The sequence below is a fragment of the Sphaeroforma arctica genome (genome assembly GCF_001186125.1).
Source record: "Sphaeroforma arctica JP610 unplaced genomic scaffold supercont1.114, whole genome shotgun sequence".
NCBI classification, from domain to species: domain Eukaryota; class Ichthyosporea; order Ichthyophonida; genus Sphaeroforma; species Sphaeroforma arctica.
Window position 1 is genome coordinate 134,549 of NW_014040444.1, and position 17,761 is coordinate 152,309.

General features: G+C 41.6%; 4 protein-coding genes across 4 annotated transcripts; 1 reads left to right on the forward strand and 3 right to left on the reverse strand.

Annotated features, from left to right (window-relative positions):
- Positions 1-1,084: 1,084 nt before the first annotated feature.
- On the reverse strand, positions 1,085-1,540 carry SARC_02523 (hypothetical protein; the record flags this gene model as incomplete). The annotated part of the gene is made up of 1 exon (XM_014303727.1): positions 1,085-1,540. One exon carries the CDS (start codon positions 1,538-1,540, stop codon positions 1,085-1,087), a length of 456 nt encoding a protein of 151 aa, XP_014159202.1.
- Positions 1,541-2,892: 1,352 nt separating this feature from the next.
- Positions 2,893-4,193, forward strand: SARC_02524 (hypothetical protein). The gene has a single exon (XM_014303728.1). The coding sequence runs from the start codon at positions 3,126-3,128 to the stop codon at positions 3,579-3,581; it is 456 nt and encodes a 151-aa protein (XP_014159203.1). The 5' UTR covers positions 2,893-3,125; the 3' UTR covers positions 3,582-4,193.
- A 5,131-nt stretch (positions 4,194-9,324) lies between these two features.
- On the reverse strand, positions 9,325-10,054 carry SARC_02525 (hypothetical protein; the record flags this gene model as incomplete). The annotated part of the gene is made up of 2 exons (XM_014303729.1): positions 9,325-9,389; positions 9,556-10,054. 2 exons carry the CDS (start codon positions 10,052-10,054, stop codon positions 9,325-9,327), a joined length of 564 nt encoding a protein of 187 aa, XP_014159204.1.
- Positions 10,055-12,451: 2,397 nt separating this feature from the next.
- On the reverse strand, positions 12,452-17,113 carry SARC_02526 (hypothetical protein). Its single transcript, XM_014303730.1, has 5 exons — positions 16,897-17,113; positions 15,604-15,946; positions 14,614-14,820; positions 13,309-13,497; positions 12,452-12,700 (listed from the first exon to the last, which is right to left on the reverse strand). Exons 1-5 carry the CDS (start codon positions 16,911-16,913, stop codon positions 12,533-12,535), a joined length of 924 nt encoding a protein of 307 aa, XP_014159205.1. The 5' UTR covers positions 16,914-17,113; the 3' UTR covers positions 12,452-12,532.
- Between the last annotated feature and the right edge of the window lie 648 nt (positions 17,114-17,761).

A 17,761-nucleotide genomic window follows, 5' to 3' on the forward strand; every position in this document is an offset into this window, starting at 1 on the left:
GGCGGTATGCATTATCCTCCAGGTCTTGTTCTTGTGTACGTACAATAAATGCAGTGGCATCTTCAAATGTCATAGACTGTAATTTTTGCTCGTTTTCCACAATAAAATCCAATAGCGCCTTAGGAGCCCCTTCATGCTGTAGAGCTCGGTGTAAGCCCATTAGCATGTGAATCGGCTCTAGCTTGTGGAATCGCGCATTCTTATGCGAGTTCAAGATAAAAGCATGTAACTGTATCTTCTGCGGATTGTCCAAATAATAATTGCCCTGTGGGTTGGGTGGCCATTCCTTCGGTGTTCGTTTGTCGACCGTTATTGAACACGTCTTCAGAGTCTCATTCGACGCACGAATTAGACCCTGTAGCGCACGCGCATCGTCTATGCGTCCGTCTGCTTCTGCATGCATCATCCGTTGGGTCAGTTGAAAACTTGCATTTTCATCTCTGCCGCTGTCGATGCAGTAATACTAGGCTCCGTAATTTCCGAGTCTTTATGACGTTTCACTGCCTGTGGGTCTTCCAAGTAGCGGTCGTGATGAACAGGAAGGTGTTTGCGGTATGGAATCGTATCAATAGGGACATTCGCCGCATCCTGAGAATTCTCTTGTAACTCTTCTGGTGAACGTGGTTTACGGTGACGTTGCAACTTATCACGAAAGTGGTTCGTTGCCACGTGACTCTGGTTCATCTGTTGCTGCGGAGACTTCATTACTCTGCGGAAGGCACCAAAGGAACGCTTCGCCGACGACGATAAATTCCGAGGAGTGTCCATGTCCAAGTGTAAATCCGCAGGTTCCAAAAAAAATTCTATCAGGCGACTTCACCAAAGTTTTCTATGCCTGATACCAATCCGGCCCATTAGGCGGTATCTCATCAGGGATCGGAATTGTTTTTGCCCGATTTTGAGCGTTCTTCAACAACCGCTATCTACGAGTGACATGGACATTATCACGAGGAGCCACCTGAGGTACAGGCTTCGTACGTCCAATTCTACGTTTCACCGGGCTAATTTGCTTCATGTTGTTAGCCCCGTTGTCAGGTAACTGGATGGTGGGTGTCGGCCCTGCCTGCATTGGGTATTGAGGAGCCTAATGTTGTTGCACTGTTGGCACGACCTGAGGCTCCGAAAAATCGTCATCCACTTTCGCCTGGTCCGAGTCCTGGGGCGTAGATGTGTCAATACCCGCCAGTGACAATTCACGGAGTTGGTGGAGTTGCTCTTGAACGAGAGTAATCTTTTCCGTGGCTTCCTGCACATGCATCAGCGCATTCAAGTGTCCCTCGTGATCAGAAATCCACTCTGAGGATTGTCTAAGCCTGTCCAAGGTTTCGATTGAGAACAGGGCCTCCGATAGTAAACGGGTCAATTCCACATGGATTTCCACTTTCTTATCGTCTTCGGATGCAGGTTCTTTGGCAAGTGCTGTCTCCACCATTTTGCGTAGCACTGTTAACCGGCGAAGTGCTCCAATCAACCATTTCAGCAGCTGGTCACAGGCTTGCTTACCCACCGTAGGAAACGGTCTAGGCTTGGGTCCCGTCATCGTTGAAAAAATAAATAAATAAAACTAAGTTGCTTCTTAGTTGATTTAACCTTCTAAGAACGCAGTGTAATAAATACAGTAGTTCGGTCACTTAAAAATGTAGTCAAAACCGAGTTGCGCTTAGTCAAAAGTGTTAAGTCTGGAATAAGTGAACTCAGTCAGAAGTGCCGTTATCTAATAGTTGGGCCTCCACATTAGACTCTATGTTATAAACGTACTCTTAAGCAGTACGTAAACTATAAACGTACTCTCAATAGCACGAGGAACTTAAGTTTCCTAAATGGTTTTTAACGGCTTTATTAGTTAATACCTTTTCCATTTTACATATCAGATATTTGGACAAGGCCATTTCATTAAAAGGCTCCAGTAAAATACAAAACATAAGATTTAGTCTAGTTCTATTAATAGAACTATATTTACTTTCCAACTTTATTTATATCTGAATACTTCGGTAGCGAGATGGCTCAACCGAACATAGGTTTCTATGGACTATTAACGTTACCTAGTTTATCCTCCGATCAGCCAACCAGATGTGCCAGTCTGATGAAGGCTAAGTCGGTAATTCTTGATAAGTGACAAGTTATTGGTTAATGCAATAACTAAGGACATCAGGAGTAAAAAAAATTCTTCTTCTAAAGATAGGATTTTATGAGTCTCTCGGATTCGCCCCCAACGAAACATACTGTAGTTTCTAATAGAGCGACAACGAAACACTAAATAAAATCCCTTCGGCGAAAACAGTACTGAGAGGATTATATTTAGGCAATGTCTCAGCCTCACAATCCCTCAGAGTATTGCTGTTTTCACGAGGCATACCTAACTTTACTAAAAGTCTCATTTCGTTTATTTACTTTGAATTTCACGATACTTAGATTTTACCTACGCGTTTAATTACTTTAAGGTGTTAATATCGTCTTGATAGACCGAAACTTACAGTTATGAACGGCGCGTCTGCTGTATTTATTAATCACGTTCCTATGTGGGACGAGATTTTCTCTAACAACGGCAGATTGTGAAAATCTCCGTATCTAAGATTATGGTCTCCTAGATACTAAATAATGATGATACCTGATGAGTCATCATTCTTCTCACTAACTTATATATTATAAAATCCAGTCCGATCCTCGGGTCCGTTCTTCAATAAAATCCTCTTAGGCCCGAGCCTCTGATTCGGTCCTAAATATTTTCCTTAGGTTCGGTCCTCTGGTCCGGTCCTAAACACCCGTCTACGGTACTTTGTCTACATTGCAGTTTGCCGAGAAAACAACAGACGACATCAATCCCAACTATCAGGATCATCTCTGGTCGCCTGTAAACGGATTCGTAGACGCAATCAACGAGCAAAAAGACCACACGATCACGGCGAGTAGCGACATATATGTTGATGAGTGTATGAGCCGCTGGTATGGCTTAGGAGGACAATGGTTAAATACTGGTCTTCCACACTACGTAGCCTTGGACAGAAAACTGGAAGCTGGTTGTGAGATATGGACTAACTGTTGTGGCCATGGTCAATTCCTCATAGAACTCGAGTTAGTGCAATCCACAGTAGCCAGTGCACGCGAGCACGAAGACGACCACCAACATGGCACCGCAACAACCTTACGACTCGTACAAAAATACTTTGGGACCGGACACGCAGTGTAAGGCTGCTGCACTACGTGCAAAAGGCCCTCATTTCACAGGTGTTATGAAGACAGCTACTAAAATGTTTCCGATGAAGGTGTTGAGCAGGGAAGAGTTGTCTGGTTGTGAAGGGCACTGGTCATCGATGGTGACTACAGATAAAGATGACAACCAATACTCGGCTACAGTGTGGTCAAACAGAAATCGAAAATACTTCATCAACACGTATGGCACAACCAAAGAGGGCAGAACAATATCACGTAAAAGGGTACAGAACGATGGAAACAGTGTTATTTCAAAAGAAGTGCGCTGTCGACAACCTCAGCTAGTCAAACAGTATTTTTCCTTTAGTGATATTGTAGGTAGGCACAACAGATACCGTCAAGATACACTCAATATAGAAGAAAAAAACTAGATGTGAGAAGTTGGGAAAAAAAGAGTTGGTACAACACTGCTTGCAATGTGTATAGTAGATTCATGGCTCCTATACAAAGGTACACCCTCACCAGCAGAAAGGACTCCAGTGGACCAGCGAACGTATTGTCAGATACTTTTCAAAGAGCTCATGAACAATACATACGAAGCACGCGTCACACGCTCGATAACAGCTACTGTTGCGGTGCGACCAGAAGCGACTTTATCGGGTATTGGGACACACGCAAGCCTCATTGAGGAACTAAAACGTGAGAAGAGGAGGAATAAGGATGGGGTGGTTGTTTTCGGTCTACGAACCGACCGAAAGAACTGCAAATATAAAGGCTGTGCGAGGAAGAAAGTTCGAATAGGAGACCAGTGCAGTATTTGTCACCAGGGTATACACAAGGAATGCTTCATAGCGCATATTTACGAGTCACATCCAGACGAACGAGGTTAAAGAAGACGTGTTCACAGATACGTGCACATGCGTGCAATACATTCAAGCTGATCAGCTGAAAAGTATAAGATATTTTTATAATAAACGTTTGATTCATATATATTTAGCCGTATATATACTCAATTTATTCATTTTACTCGAATTTTGCAGGCGTTCGCAAAGACTATACATCTGGTTCTTTGGAGGAACGTTAATGGAGTCTCCATGCGCTTGCAAGGCTCGTAGGATGTACAGGCGATGAACTGGACTGGCTTGCGTAGGTGGCGTTATTATGAAATATAAAAAGAAGACCGCAGAAAGAGTGCGCCAATCTAAGACTAGTCGCGGTTTAGATACCTTGCAAAATTTATATAATATGAAACAGCATCAGATCGTAGTAGACAAAATGTACAAACATCAGATTCAGCTCGAAATACATGCATGCATACATTCGCCCACAAATTGCTCTACAGCGGATTATCTGTTAGAAAATTCCAGAAGCGCGATTTCTGTTTGTTGCAGTATATAAAAGGTATGTGAGATTACATTTGCATACAATATTACATTTGCATACAATTGGTCAGTGTTGTTAATTTAACTACACATGATATTATGTAGGAGCACTACCATCTGTATGCAATCACAACTCATTTCTATCACAGGCGAATGATAGCATGATACAGGAGTACGACTGCTTAGTAGCAGTGATCAATGAAAACAAAACTGATGGAACTGGGATACATGAGTTTGCATACTTGTATCACGATCAGAATGCGCTCATATGCGCATGGACAGCGTTGTCTATATTATTTTTTCGAGGAAATGAAGATTGACGGTCACAAAACTGATCCTGAAGATGACAGCTGGCAGGATGAGTACATTATCCTTAGAGGACGCGCAAACAATAGAACGTACGATAAATTAGGACACACCAAAACGCGCGCATATGTGCATCTTTTAGTGCCTATACCAACATATATATCTTGTTCACTAACAATGCATACACACTTCACAGCCGATGAGCTCTTCTAGCCACGGTGGTGAAGCGAGTGCTACAAGACGTGGGTCATGCTGATCTCCTGAAGAACAAGAACACGCATGTATGCCGCGGCTTAGCACGTGTAGCAAAGTAAGTGATTTAGATTCTATAGGATACATATACACAACATTTCTATTCACACTAACACCTGCATGAAATTTCATACCTTAATCATTCCGAAATGGGAGCCAGCGAAAGCGGCATCCGATCCCAAGGAAAGTGGGACTTGAATGTATTATGAAGCATTATCTTGAAGACTTGGCGACAGACGCTATGACGGCGATGTCGGATGTTCACGTAACAAGGATGAGCACAATGTATTTATCCCGAACAGACAATGAACGTGCCGACACGACTGATTCAAAGGAAAGATTCAAAGGTGTATTCAGCAGTGCAGAAACAAAGGGCGATAGAAAGTGGCGGAGCAATCGACGGCTATCAGTTCGGACGTTTTCTAATATGGTTAAGAGAAACACTGGTCGAAGACTGCAGTGTATGGTCTGTAGTTTAGTTTAGTGTATGGTATGTAGTGCAGTGCATATATGGTCTGTAGTGTAGTGTAGTGTATGTATGGTCTGTAGTGTAGTGTAGTGTAGTGTATGGTCTGTAGTGTAGTGTATGCATGGGCTGTAGTGTAGTGTAGTGTATTGACTGTAGTGTAGTTTAGGTGCATTATCCAAGTATGTAATCGGACATCTATTAACACCGTAGGCTTGTTACAGATATTGATAAGTACATAGCATAGTGACACACTCACTCACCTTGATTTCTTACGATTACAGATCTACGTATCTTCAAACCTGATATCTTTCAATCAGAGGATTGTAATCGATGGCGGGTGAAGCATACTGAGTATTCGAATAAACGACACCTCGATCTTCGCAGACACAATCAGGTAATTGAATATAGTTATAATATAATATAACTTTGTGATTATTTATTGACATAAATACACATGCCACTCAGCACTATTGATTTATTTAAATCACAACGGCAGCAAGTAGATACATGGTGATGCAGGAAATAGCAACGCCACAGGTTGTCACTGCTCTTAATAAGCTTCGTTCACTTCTTTCACGGCAAATGGAACTCTACATAGTTCCATTACGTCCGTGATTGATACTTCTTTGTTTAAGCCTTCTACTAAATTTGTAGTCTTGTGATCTCATCGATTTGCTGTTTGTATATTGTATATACATGCAACTATATCACATTGTACTTTATAAGCATTTTATATATTATCATGTGCATATATTGTTATATACTATCGCTTAAACTGACTCAGCCAATCATTTCCTCAATAAATGATCGCGCAGGCTATCGAGTGTCGTCGGCTAGCAATATGTTTGTAGCGGGGTTGATACCTTTTTTTTGCCTGTTTGTTGCCTGTTTGTTTGTGGTAAGTACTCGTTCAATAACTGTATCTGAACGGTCTCCCTGAATGCGCAGGGAGACGTCGCGTCTTCATTAGATTAAATTATAGCTATTAGATTCTCCTAATGAGTCATGTGTTCGTCCCAAACGGATCGAATCAAAAACCAGGTTTATCAAATCCTAAGAAAACCGTCATAAAACTAAGTTTACCCTGTATATGGGAATTCCGACTACAATCTCCCCAAGCTGAAGCACTACACACTGTTACTGTGACAGGTTGAAAAAAATAGGAAGAATATACCCATATATGGGTAGCTTGCTGGCATTTATCCTCTGAGAGCTAGAGGGACCTAAGTATACGGCTCGAGCGCACCGTTGTTCATGGTAAAGTGTATTTATGCATATCCCCGGAGTCGAAACTTAAGTTCAAAAGTCGTAAATTCTCGTTGGAAAGGCATTTATCGAAAAGAATACAAGTCAAGCAAACAGCAATCAGGGATCACAGCAATCAAGAGATAAGTATGGGTAAATTAAGTACAACAATTTACAAGGCAAGTATATATTTTTCTTTATTTTATTGTTGAAGTATTGTTCTATTGTTAAAGTGTTGTTCAGTCAAAGTTTAAATACATGGGCATTGTTAACGATGTGATGAACTTAAGTTCGGTACTTTTGACATCATGTTTTTTTTTCAAGCGGGGTGATAATGTTTTAATACTTGAGGCCAAAGTCAAAACCTTGGCAACGGATGCAAATCTATTAACTCTACCGCCCTGAGGGTACTTTTCTATCGTTTCTACCACATCCTGTGTGTCCTCTAAAAATTCACATTTGTATCATTTTGAGGTCCTTCGTCGCCCAAACCCATACCAATATAAAGTCTATTTATGCATGGTCAACGATGTGATGAACTTAAGTTCGGTACTTTTGGCATCAGAAAAAATATTGTTTTCAAGCGAGGTGATAATGTTTTGATACTTGAGACCAAAGTCAAAACCTTGGCAACGGATGCAAATCTATTAACTCTACCGCCCTGAGGGTACTTTTCTATCGTTCCTACCACATCCTGTGTGTCCTGTAAAAATTCACATTTGTATCATTTGAAGTCCTTCGTCGCCCAAACCCATACCAATATAAAGTCTATTTACGGCCGATTTCAGTTTTTCATATTTTCGTTACTCTGGAATGTCTCAAAAACATTCTTCAACATGGGGTATTTCTCTGCGGTTTTCTTTCCTTTCTTCTATCATTCTTCTGAACCTCGTCTTCCTTTTCCTCCATTTGAATTGGGGTGACTTTCAAAATATTTATAGGGGTGGGGTCGATATTAATGGCTTTATTATTTTCTTACTTACTACAACAACCACAGGGTCGGCATGATTACCACGGCATATGGACTCTCCATGAACGTCTCGGGAGCTTCCTTCTCCTTGAACAACAGACACCAATTGATTTCCATCCAGTACTAGTCGATAGATTGATGTTCCCCATACTCCGTCTTGTCACTTTACTGAAGAACTATTTCCAGATTTCGGTCAATACCAAATCTTCGAGACTTCTGGTACCACATATGATACTTCCCGCTATGGCTAGCCAGGATATCCCAAATACATCAGTTGTGAGGTGTGGTATCGGACAGCTCCCAACTTCGCTCCGAACCGGAATTGCGGATGACAACCTCACCCTCCTTGGTAAATATCCCAGACCGATTCAGGTCATATTACCATTACAAGTGTGGGCCAGCTTTATTTCACGCAACGGCACACAGGTTATAGTTCTCACCCAAGGGTAGAGGTATTCTGTATCCATCGCCGTGAACTAACGCACAGTATGCCTTCCATTGTTGCATCACTCGCCCCGAGCTTCTCGCGGCAGTTCGACAATCTCAACTTCCCTTTTGAAGCCTGATACATATTAAACTTTATCCAAATTGAAATAAATAATGTTATCGCTATCCCTTTTTCGGCCAATCGAATATGTGTCTCACTCTTCTTCTTCAATTTTTCATCATACTGTCCCTCGAAACTTCGTTTTGGTCTCATATAGTTCTTGTGATTTTTCATTTCTTTTTGTCTCTGGCCTAATTTTTTGTGGGTCATTGTTAATTTGGGGACTGTCATTCTTTCTCTTCTTTTTATTATAGATGTGAGGTTTTTAAAAGAATTGAAAATCAGTATTGTTTAGATTAAATATCAACCACACGGTGGCGGCCGACCTTCTCTCTCTCTTCCTCTTCTGTTCCTTCTTCCTTTCCCGTCGTGCCTTTTGTTTCTCCGCCTGTCTCACCCCATAATGGTCTCCCAGTTCAGTTAATAATACTCTCTCGCATATAAAGCATTTCTCGTTCTCTTGTAGTATGTTTTCCAATCAGGATAGTTATTCGTAAAATTTATTTCAATTTCATTTTCAACTGTTTTATTTGATATCTCATCGTTTTATATTGAAATTATAAATTTTTATTCATGTTGAAGATATATAAAAGTAATTAAGGTTTATCCAGTGGTGATATGTATGAGCAAAATAAAACCTCATATTTATGAAATTATAGCCGACATTGTGTTTAACGATACAATTATGGTCTTGTTGTTTACTATCTTCATTGTTCATAGTTATAATAAAATAAGAACCCTTTGTCCCGTATCTGTGGTGTTTGTTATTCACATTCGACCATAACATTGCACCCTATTAAATACCTTGTTATAAGTAAAAATGGTGTCCGATGAAGACATGCCGGATGAGATATTTTGTCGAGAGGGTGTAAAAGTGCCCGTTTAAAGGCGATAAGTTAGTAAGAAATTATCCATCGGGATTGAATTTATTGTTGTCGGGACTATATGACCGGTTGCAACTGTCCCCGTGTTTGTTATACTATCACACTCAATCGCATGTGCCTCAACCAAATCGGTCGTTAATTCCGGGATCGATATATACCCGTTGCAGCAACACCATCCAGCCGACTACAAAATTCCGTGAGAATAGTTGAAAGTGCTTCCGTCGGTGAGTAATTTTTTACAACATAGTCGTAAGCATCTACAAAACCCCGGTAGTTATAGAGACAAACTCTCCTTTATCAAAGATCGGTAGGGATTTGATTTTTTTGAAAACCTCTAAAAACTCCCATACCAGCGCATACGTCTTCTTCGCGGTGCTTATCAACTCCAAACATGATAGCTGTGGCTAGCGCTCTACAGTCCTGATAGGCCGTTTCATATAGCGCGTCCATCTCCATTTCACGCCTTGCCTCTTCTGTTTTTGTAGCGTCGAGGGAACTTTTAGCCTCCTTCACATTCTGTCGTATAGATTTTAAAGCCTCGTCGGCTTCTATATCGAATTCAAGCTGCTTTAACTTCTCCTCGGCGGAGTTGACTGTATTATTGACACCTTCAAGGGTTTCCAGTTTCGTCCTTAAGTGTGAATTCAGATGTGAAAGTTCCCTAGTTGACGACATTGTATCTGGTATTCTGATTGCTCGATCGGTAGGGGTTTTTTGTTGTTGTTGAAAACCCCTAAAGACTCCCATACCAGCGCATACGTCTTCTTCGCGGCGATTCTCAACTCCACCCATGATAGCTGTGGCTAGCGTTCTACAGTCCTCATAGGCCGTTTCATATAACGCGTCCATCCCCATTTCACGCCTTGCCTCTTCTGATAGATATCTCTGAGACCTCCTTGTCCCATCAATGGACCCATGCTTATCGAGTATTTCGGCCGTCTAACCGCAACAAATTGGCAACCAACTAAAACGAAAAGTAGCCAGATAAACCAATTCTTAGTCGCCAATTAATACATCAAAAAATCGTAGCTAACTAAAACGAGGCACTATTAAACTACAACGCTATATGTGTACAATAAACCATTTATCTGTATAGCTTTTTTTCAGCTTAAGGTGCTATTGAAAGCGCTTCAATTTTCCTGTCGTCTTCAATTTTTTTTATCAATTCAGAAAGCGGCGGCATGAGATAGGCGTTTCTTAGATAAAATTGATCTTGGCAAAGGTGGAATCTGGTAATATGATTCAAACAAAGCATTGGATTACCATATAATCCAGTCACACAACACGAATGTACAAAGACATATTCTTGAACAAAGACATTATTTTCTTATCTTGGAACATTCTCACTCGAAGCAAAAATACTCTCGGATCGGCAAGAGGTAATTAAAACATTAAAAGATATTAAAAACAACCATATACAGCGTCGGAAGCTGGCTTCTCATGAAATGGCAAAACTCCATAGACTGCCTAGTTAAATGAATCCGCTTTTTGACTATAGTTAACGCACGCCCATGACCCATTTAGACATAAATACTATTTTGCAAGTCTATATAAATATGAATCGCGTGCCAAATTACAATAACAACACTCAGTAAAACTAGGGTACCCAGTATAATTTGATACACAGCGAGGTGAAGTTCAACGAGATATCGGAAGGGAGAAATTAAAATAACAGCCATTGATACACGTTTTTATACGCTTATCAATCAATGGGTCAGCAGCAAGCAAACGGATTTCAGCAGCACACATAATACGAAAGTTAAGTGTTCAACAATATATATTTAGTATTCGCATAGTTTTCTGGCAGAATATGTCCATAGGTATTGTGATTGTGCATATGTACGATTAATTATTAAGTCGAATGGCCTATGATTGAACTTTAAGAGTTGCTCTATCGATCTGCAACAGATTTGTGTTTTTTTAAATATAACTTTATAAGAATTTGTCTGCGTTAAGCGAAAATACTTATTATATCAATATATATATATATCGGGTTCAAATTTGACTGTGCATTATGTTTTCCGAACTGTGATTGTTTTTCCTAAATTGCAGCGTCGTTATGCAATCAAACGGCTTTGAAATCATGGAAAGCAACTATATGTATATGTTTACAATATCAGTGTAGATTTCTGTAAAAGAAGGTGTCTGCGGGTATAACTTGGTTGAATATCAAATATGATCGATCGTCAACAAAACTGGTTTCACCAGTTTCACCTATTAGTCTACTGAAATACGCACTCATTCTCCGCACTCTTCAGCTACTACGTCTTTTATCACTAAAAAAGTTCTTTCTGGGAGTTCATGATGGTTTAGAATATCTTGCCTGATGCAAGTTTGGAAATTTACAGTAAGAAATTATATATATATATACAGAAAACCATCAAGTTTTCGTGTCCAATGGCTTCCACAATACATGCGATATCACGCGCTTTTACCCTCAACGACTGAAAAGTGTCAGAGTCCGAGTCTAAGATTCGCGTCCAACACCGCGAGGGCAAAGTCACCGCTGCTACTATCCGTAACTTCAGCAAGTTATAGAGATGATTGAAGGACCCAATCATCCTCCACGGCGACGCTAGTTTCACAGGTGAGACCAAAGGGTTTTAGGGTTTTAGTCCGTGATAGCGTCTATCACGTGGACACGCCCATGAGACAAGTCTAGGTGTGTGCATCGTTGCTCGACGTGTATCGGACGAAAGGGAAAGCAACTCCTGTTCCAGCGTGATAGGAACGTGTTCTTCAATATATTTCGCAACGCGGTCGAACAACGGCCCTGGGCCGGGTGGACGAGGGTATAGGCGCAACTATCGCACGCACAGGGTCATCTAGCCGGCACATACACGTAAACCAAGGGGTTTCCCGCGCCAACGGATGTCCCTGGAGCAGTTAGACTCTCTGTTGTACAATGGAAACACAACAATACTCTGTAGCTGTCAAGTCAACAGTGAAATACTACTATACCAGGTTTCGACATATTTGATTATATGGGATGTGGCTGTAAGGCATATTATGGATAGGCCAAACATCAGCCTCCTTCAAAACAAAAAGCGCAAAACGATATGGACAGTCTACGAAATGGTCACTATTGCCGGCGGAGTAATTTACCATGATTAAAAGTGGATATCATGCTGTTTGGTAAGTGCACGGTCCATGCAATACTTTATGTATATGGTCGACCCCTTACAGTCCAGGCAAATTAGAACAAGCATCGCAAGAAGACCGTTACACCCGAAGATTCAATATGGAGTATACTTTAATTGATCCTAGTTTATAGATACCTGCACCACAACTACAAGTCAGGTGCCGCTATAAATACCTGTACCACAACTACAAGTCAGGTGCCGCCGTTGTATTGAACCTCTGGTTACCTTCACAGCTTCCTTCGTAGCCTTCAACTACATTCCGGACGCAAACGTGGTACGACAGACCGGGGAGAAGGCCACTTATCCGGCACTGCGTGTCAGTGACTCGGCACATTTCAATTGTATTCACCACCTGTGTATAGGGCAACCGGACCGAACATTCAATACCGGACATAAATTTCCGTACAAGTTGCTCACCATGCATTGTCCCCAAACAATACAGATGGCATACAACTGACAAAGAGCTGGCAAAGAAAGAGGTATCGGGCAAGCACCGATAACTCAAACACATATATTATAAAAGGTGCAAGTGATGGTCATATTTTCCAGCTTCGATAACTAGCTCATACAAATATAGAGTATGTGAACTTTATTAAAGATCTGTAGCCATAAAATTAAGAGTCATGGGGTATTGTCGTATTGTAAACTTGTCATTTAAGGTGAATACCTGCAGCTTTGGATAAAAGCTGTACGTAGCTACGAAGTTTAGTTATTGACACACAAATTTGCAACCGTGTCAAAATCCCTTACAAGTAACCGTAGATGACCTCCAGATGTAGTCATATATCCATAAACCACCAAGTGCCATATTATACAATACAATACACGAATTCACGCAGAAAGGTGTAGTATCAGCAGACTTTTGAAGTTTGCACATGCACCATACATGAAATTTACTGTCATTGAAATCACTATGACACTCACATAAGTCTATGTTGTCAATATAGAACAATTTCTTACCACAGAATACACCGGGGCGATCGTATAGTTAGCAGCCGGCCACTCAACTAGCGCTCCATCGGTAGTTTCGTTCGAGATTGTTATATTGCCTACAAAATCCGGAGTTTTGGGCCTATAGCCCGTGTATGTGAAGGTTGACCCGAATCCCCATCTGGCGACTCCTTGGATGTATAATCCAGCCATGATGCTCTGGATTAAGACAATGAGGAGTAAAAATGTTCACTATGAATGTCTAAGGGTGTGTATGCATAAAGTACGTCACAACAACATGTGGCGCGGTTACTGTGTGCGGACCACCACATTAAGGAGAATGAATTATATTCTTGATTGATTATGTATATATATATACAACCACATAACCAAACATATGATTAAGGGCAACCGGCGATGACGTTCTGAACAGGTGTAGTAGCATCATTTTCAATAACATGCTGGTAGTCATCTGTCGAGTACAATTCTTTGAAGAAGGTTTGCACACAAGTGACAATATCTGTGAACCAGTATCTAGCGAAAAGCTGCCGTATATAAAGTAATCCGGTGCCATTTGCACATTTAATGTTATTACCATGCCAGCAGTGTCGGTCAAAATTATGTGTAAACTAGAAGTCATGCGGATCTTTTAATACACAGGCACCGTGCATGTGATATAAACCGGTCTAGGACATGTGTATCTTTGTAAATACGAGAAGGCGGGGATGTTTGCAAGTGAGAGAGAGGGTATGTGTGTGTTTCTGAAACGACGTGTCTGATAATGTATCCAGGAAAGTATGTGTGGCGATTTCCGATCTGAATAGTGTTTGTATATCTGTGCATCACTATGTGTGGGTGCACGCTGGATACGCGGGTCGACATTTGTGCGGTTGTAGGATTCTATTGTGGGATTGCAAGCGCGCGCACGCAGGAGCCCGCGGGTTAAAATATGGAGCGGGACAGTCATGTGGATATGGTTGTTTAGAGGTATATATGTAGGTTAGAGGATTTTTAGAGTGCAAAAGATGTTGGAATCTTTAAAGTATGTGCGGTGCATGTACATGCTTGGACCTTGACTACGCCAATCTCAGTAGACAAAGAGTACATATCATCGGATGTGAGTAGGCACCCTTCTGGGTTTCCACTCATAGTCATGGCACACGGATGAATATGCAATCGTAAACGTTTTGTATACATACCGATCCTTAGACCTTCCGGAGTACAAGTCGACTCTCTGGCGCAACAGTACAGGACTAAGAACTAGAAAATCAGTCTCGTACCCACTTCACATATATTCCTATACCTTCAGACGTTCCTACATATCAAAGTGCTTACCTGCGCAAACGCAGCAGGGCCCATGGAGAATGCTGTGATAGGCCATATCGCCATACCCAGTTGGTAGTGATGCAGGTGCACAAAGTACTGACTGGATACGGCTACCGCAAACAGTATAAGCACAGCTAGTGCACTGATATATCCCGTGAGATATGGGAGTGTCCGACCGGACCGCCAGATAGCACGGAACAGTTTGTAAAGCAGAAACTGTAGGGTGGAGTGTATTGAAACTGAGACACTTGAAAGGGAATGGGTGGGGAGATGGGGAGGGGAGGATCCACAAATGAAATAGGGGCTGAATATGAACCGGCATTAATAGGTATGAAAGGAGGACGACATAGAGCTATACGTATGCCAATTACATAAGAAATACTGAGTATGCATACACGCAGAGAAATAGCAGGCGAATACGGACTGTGATATCGTGGAAAGATGCAAGATATGCAGAATGCTGGAAGCTAGCAAAGACCAGCTAATGGATACGCTCACACCGATTGAGCATCTGCACCCTTTCAGGCGTAGGGTTTGAGCGCAATGACATACATATCTAGCTTCTAAACGCAGGATCACTGTGAATAATACGTAGTGTATGCTCAACTTCCGGAGTGGGAAACGCCAACTATTAGAGAGATGTCTGTCTAGTTAGCTGACTAGGATTATTTGGAACGCGACAGAAACCGTGATGTCGCCAGATTCAATATTAGCAGCTTAGAAGGGAAGGCAAGACCGCATTCAAAACATAACTGCATAAAACTGGAACTAAAACAACAGTGTGATGCAGGAACACACACTAGTGCTGTGCAGAATTAGATCGTGCATAGGAAGCACCTTCAAGCTGCAAAATACACCGAAATATAAACAATAACAACAACTAGTACCTTTAAGAAAGGGTCTCCAAAAGGCATGCATTCATTTTACACCCAATACCTTTTATCAAAACAGGACAACCTCCAGTGATGTAGTGCACGCCACGAATTTCACGACACACACCAGTGCTATACTACACGCCGCAACCATCAGAGTGATCGCCAGCGGATTCCAGGACACAGGCGGCTGCACCACAGCGATACCACCGTCATCCGTCACCACTTGCTCACCACCGGTGATATCCTCATCGGGGAAGATGAACGTCAGGTAGTTCATGTGGACAAAAAACCATGCGGGAAACCAGTACAAGGCAAACCGCTCCAGCATGTGCGTGGGGGGCGGGATAGCGGTTTTGCCACCGTAGAGATAGAGCATATAGGCTATGAATAGGAACGGCAAGAAACGGCCCATGCAGGCCTCGATGAAGCTGTAGCTGGGAACGGGCTGGCTGATGAGCGCGACGTACCTGTTTGAGAGCGGTTCACTTATGTGTTATATATGGCACTTGCAGACATTGATCTCAAGTTATCAGCTTGCAGATAGCTGCTACATAGTATAGTATACACACAGCCGAATGTTCAGGCTCACGTGGGGAACAGTAGTGACACACTTCCTACTTGCATGGCATCCTTAGTCACCGGTAGGTGTGCTGAAAACAGAGTAAGCGGTGATCCGAGAGGGCTTAACGGCTATTTATCTGGGCCGTGCTTACTACAAGACAAATTATATAGTGACTCGCAACTACATGACAGGCAGCCATGCAAAAGTGGAGATGCGAATGACTCATGGAGAATCTGAATTGCTGATTTGGCAGGGTATCGCGAATTATACCGACCGATCTGAATGTAGCAGTGTACTTGGTACAGCAGTAGCAGGAACTGTCTAGCAGAGACACTGCTGATGCCGATATTGGCAGCTCATGGTGAAGATTGATACTGTGTACAGCACCAAAGTGATATTTAAACTGAAACACATATGCGTCCAGCCGTACATATACATATAGCTATATATTCACATACAGATATGTAGCGTAAACTCCGAGAGAACACTATTCGATATTAATAACATTCAAGTGTAGGCACATCTCGGTACCATGTGCACCACATATCACACTGTCATAACGTACACGAACGATTACATGTACTTACCTACACATATGTTCGAGAATACAAATTCCGGCCTACACTCCAATAAAAGCATAGGAAAGTATGATTTACTTGAAGGTATACATATGTACACAGAGATTAAAAATTTTGCGCACGTATTTCAATTCACTTACACATATATGGACAACAACAACTAGTGACATCTCTAAGCATTTTCTCTATTACATTTCTCAGCCTGCACCCGTAGCACGCATACAGATACTCCGAAACGACAGCACACACACACACACCACTACGTGGTAAGCCATACCAGAAACCCACAACCATGATAGAAGCGTAGTATACTAAGGAGTTGACCCCCAGGAGAATGAGTCCGATGTACAGTAGCGTTGTGACCGGTAGAACCACTTGGAAGCCAAAATATTCGCACGCCTTGGGATCGGTGCATGGCTTTAGTTCGAAGGATTTCGCAAACCATTGCGTTGAATTGAACGACTGCACACCATTGGCATCTGCTCCATCGTATGAGCGAACAGGTACATGTGAGTCTCTCGTGGTGTGGGTACACTGACTGAAGGAAGCTTCATCGGAACTTTAGCCGGTTTACATGATCGTGCTATTATACTACATCTAATAGAACAGAGTTAAGCCCTTTCTCCTTATCCAGACTGGCTTTGTGGGCCCATTGGTCATCAGATAAATTAACTGCACAGGTTGTGCGTGTTCACAAATATGGGCGCAAAAAGATAGCTGGTCATGGGGTACAGATAGGCGTATTTGCGCTTGGATAATATTTTGCTGGATGCAACTGGTACTGAAAATCGCAGGCACCACTTGGTTTCTGAGAAGCAACGTGAAAGCAGCCAAATCCTCTAGATTTCGTAATAGTATACACAATAGCGCGACTTATCTAAAATTCAGATCACTGTGTAGTGATTCATGTCTTCGGACTCTTACACAAGGTGGCTTTCGGTGCGTGTGCTCACCCGTTGTGTATCTACTGGTTTGTATGTATGTGTGTAAATCGCTGTATGTATCCACCTATGTGATTGGTGTGACAATATATATATATATATATATATATATATATATATATATATATATATATATATATATATATATATATATATATATATATATATATATATATATATATATATATATATATATATATA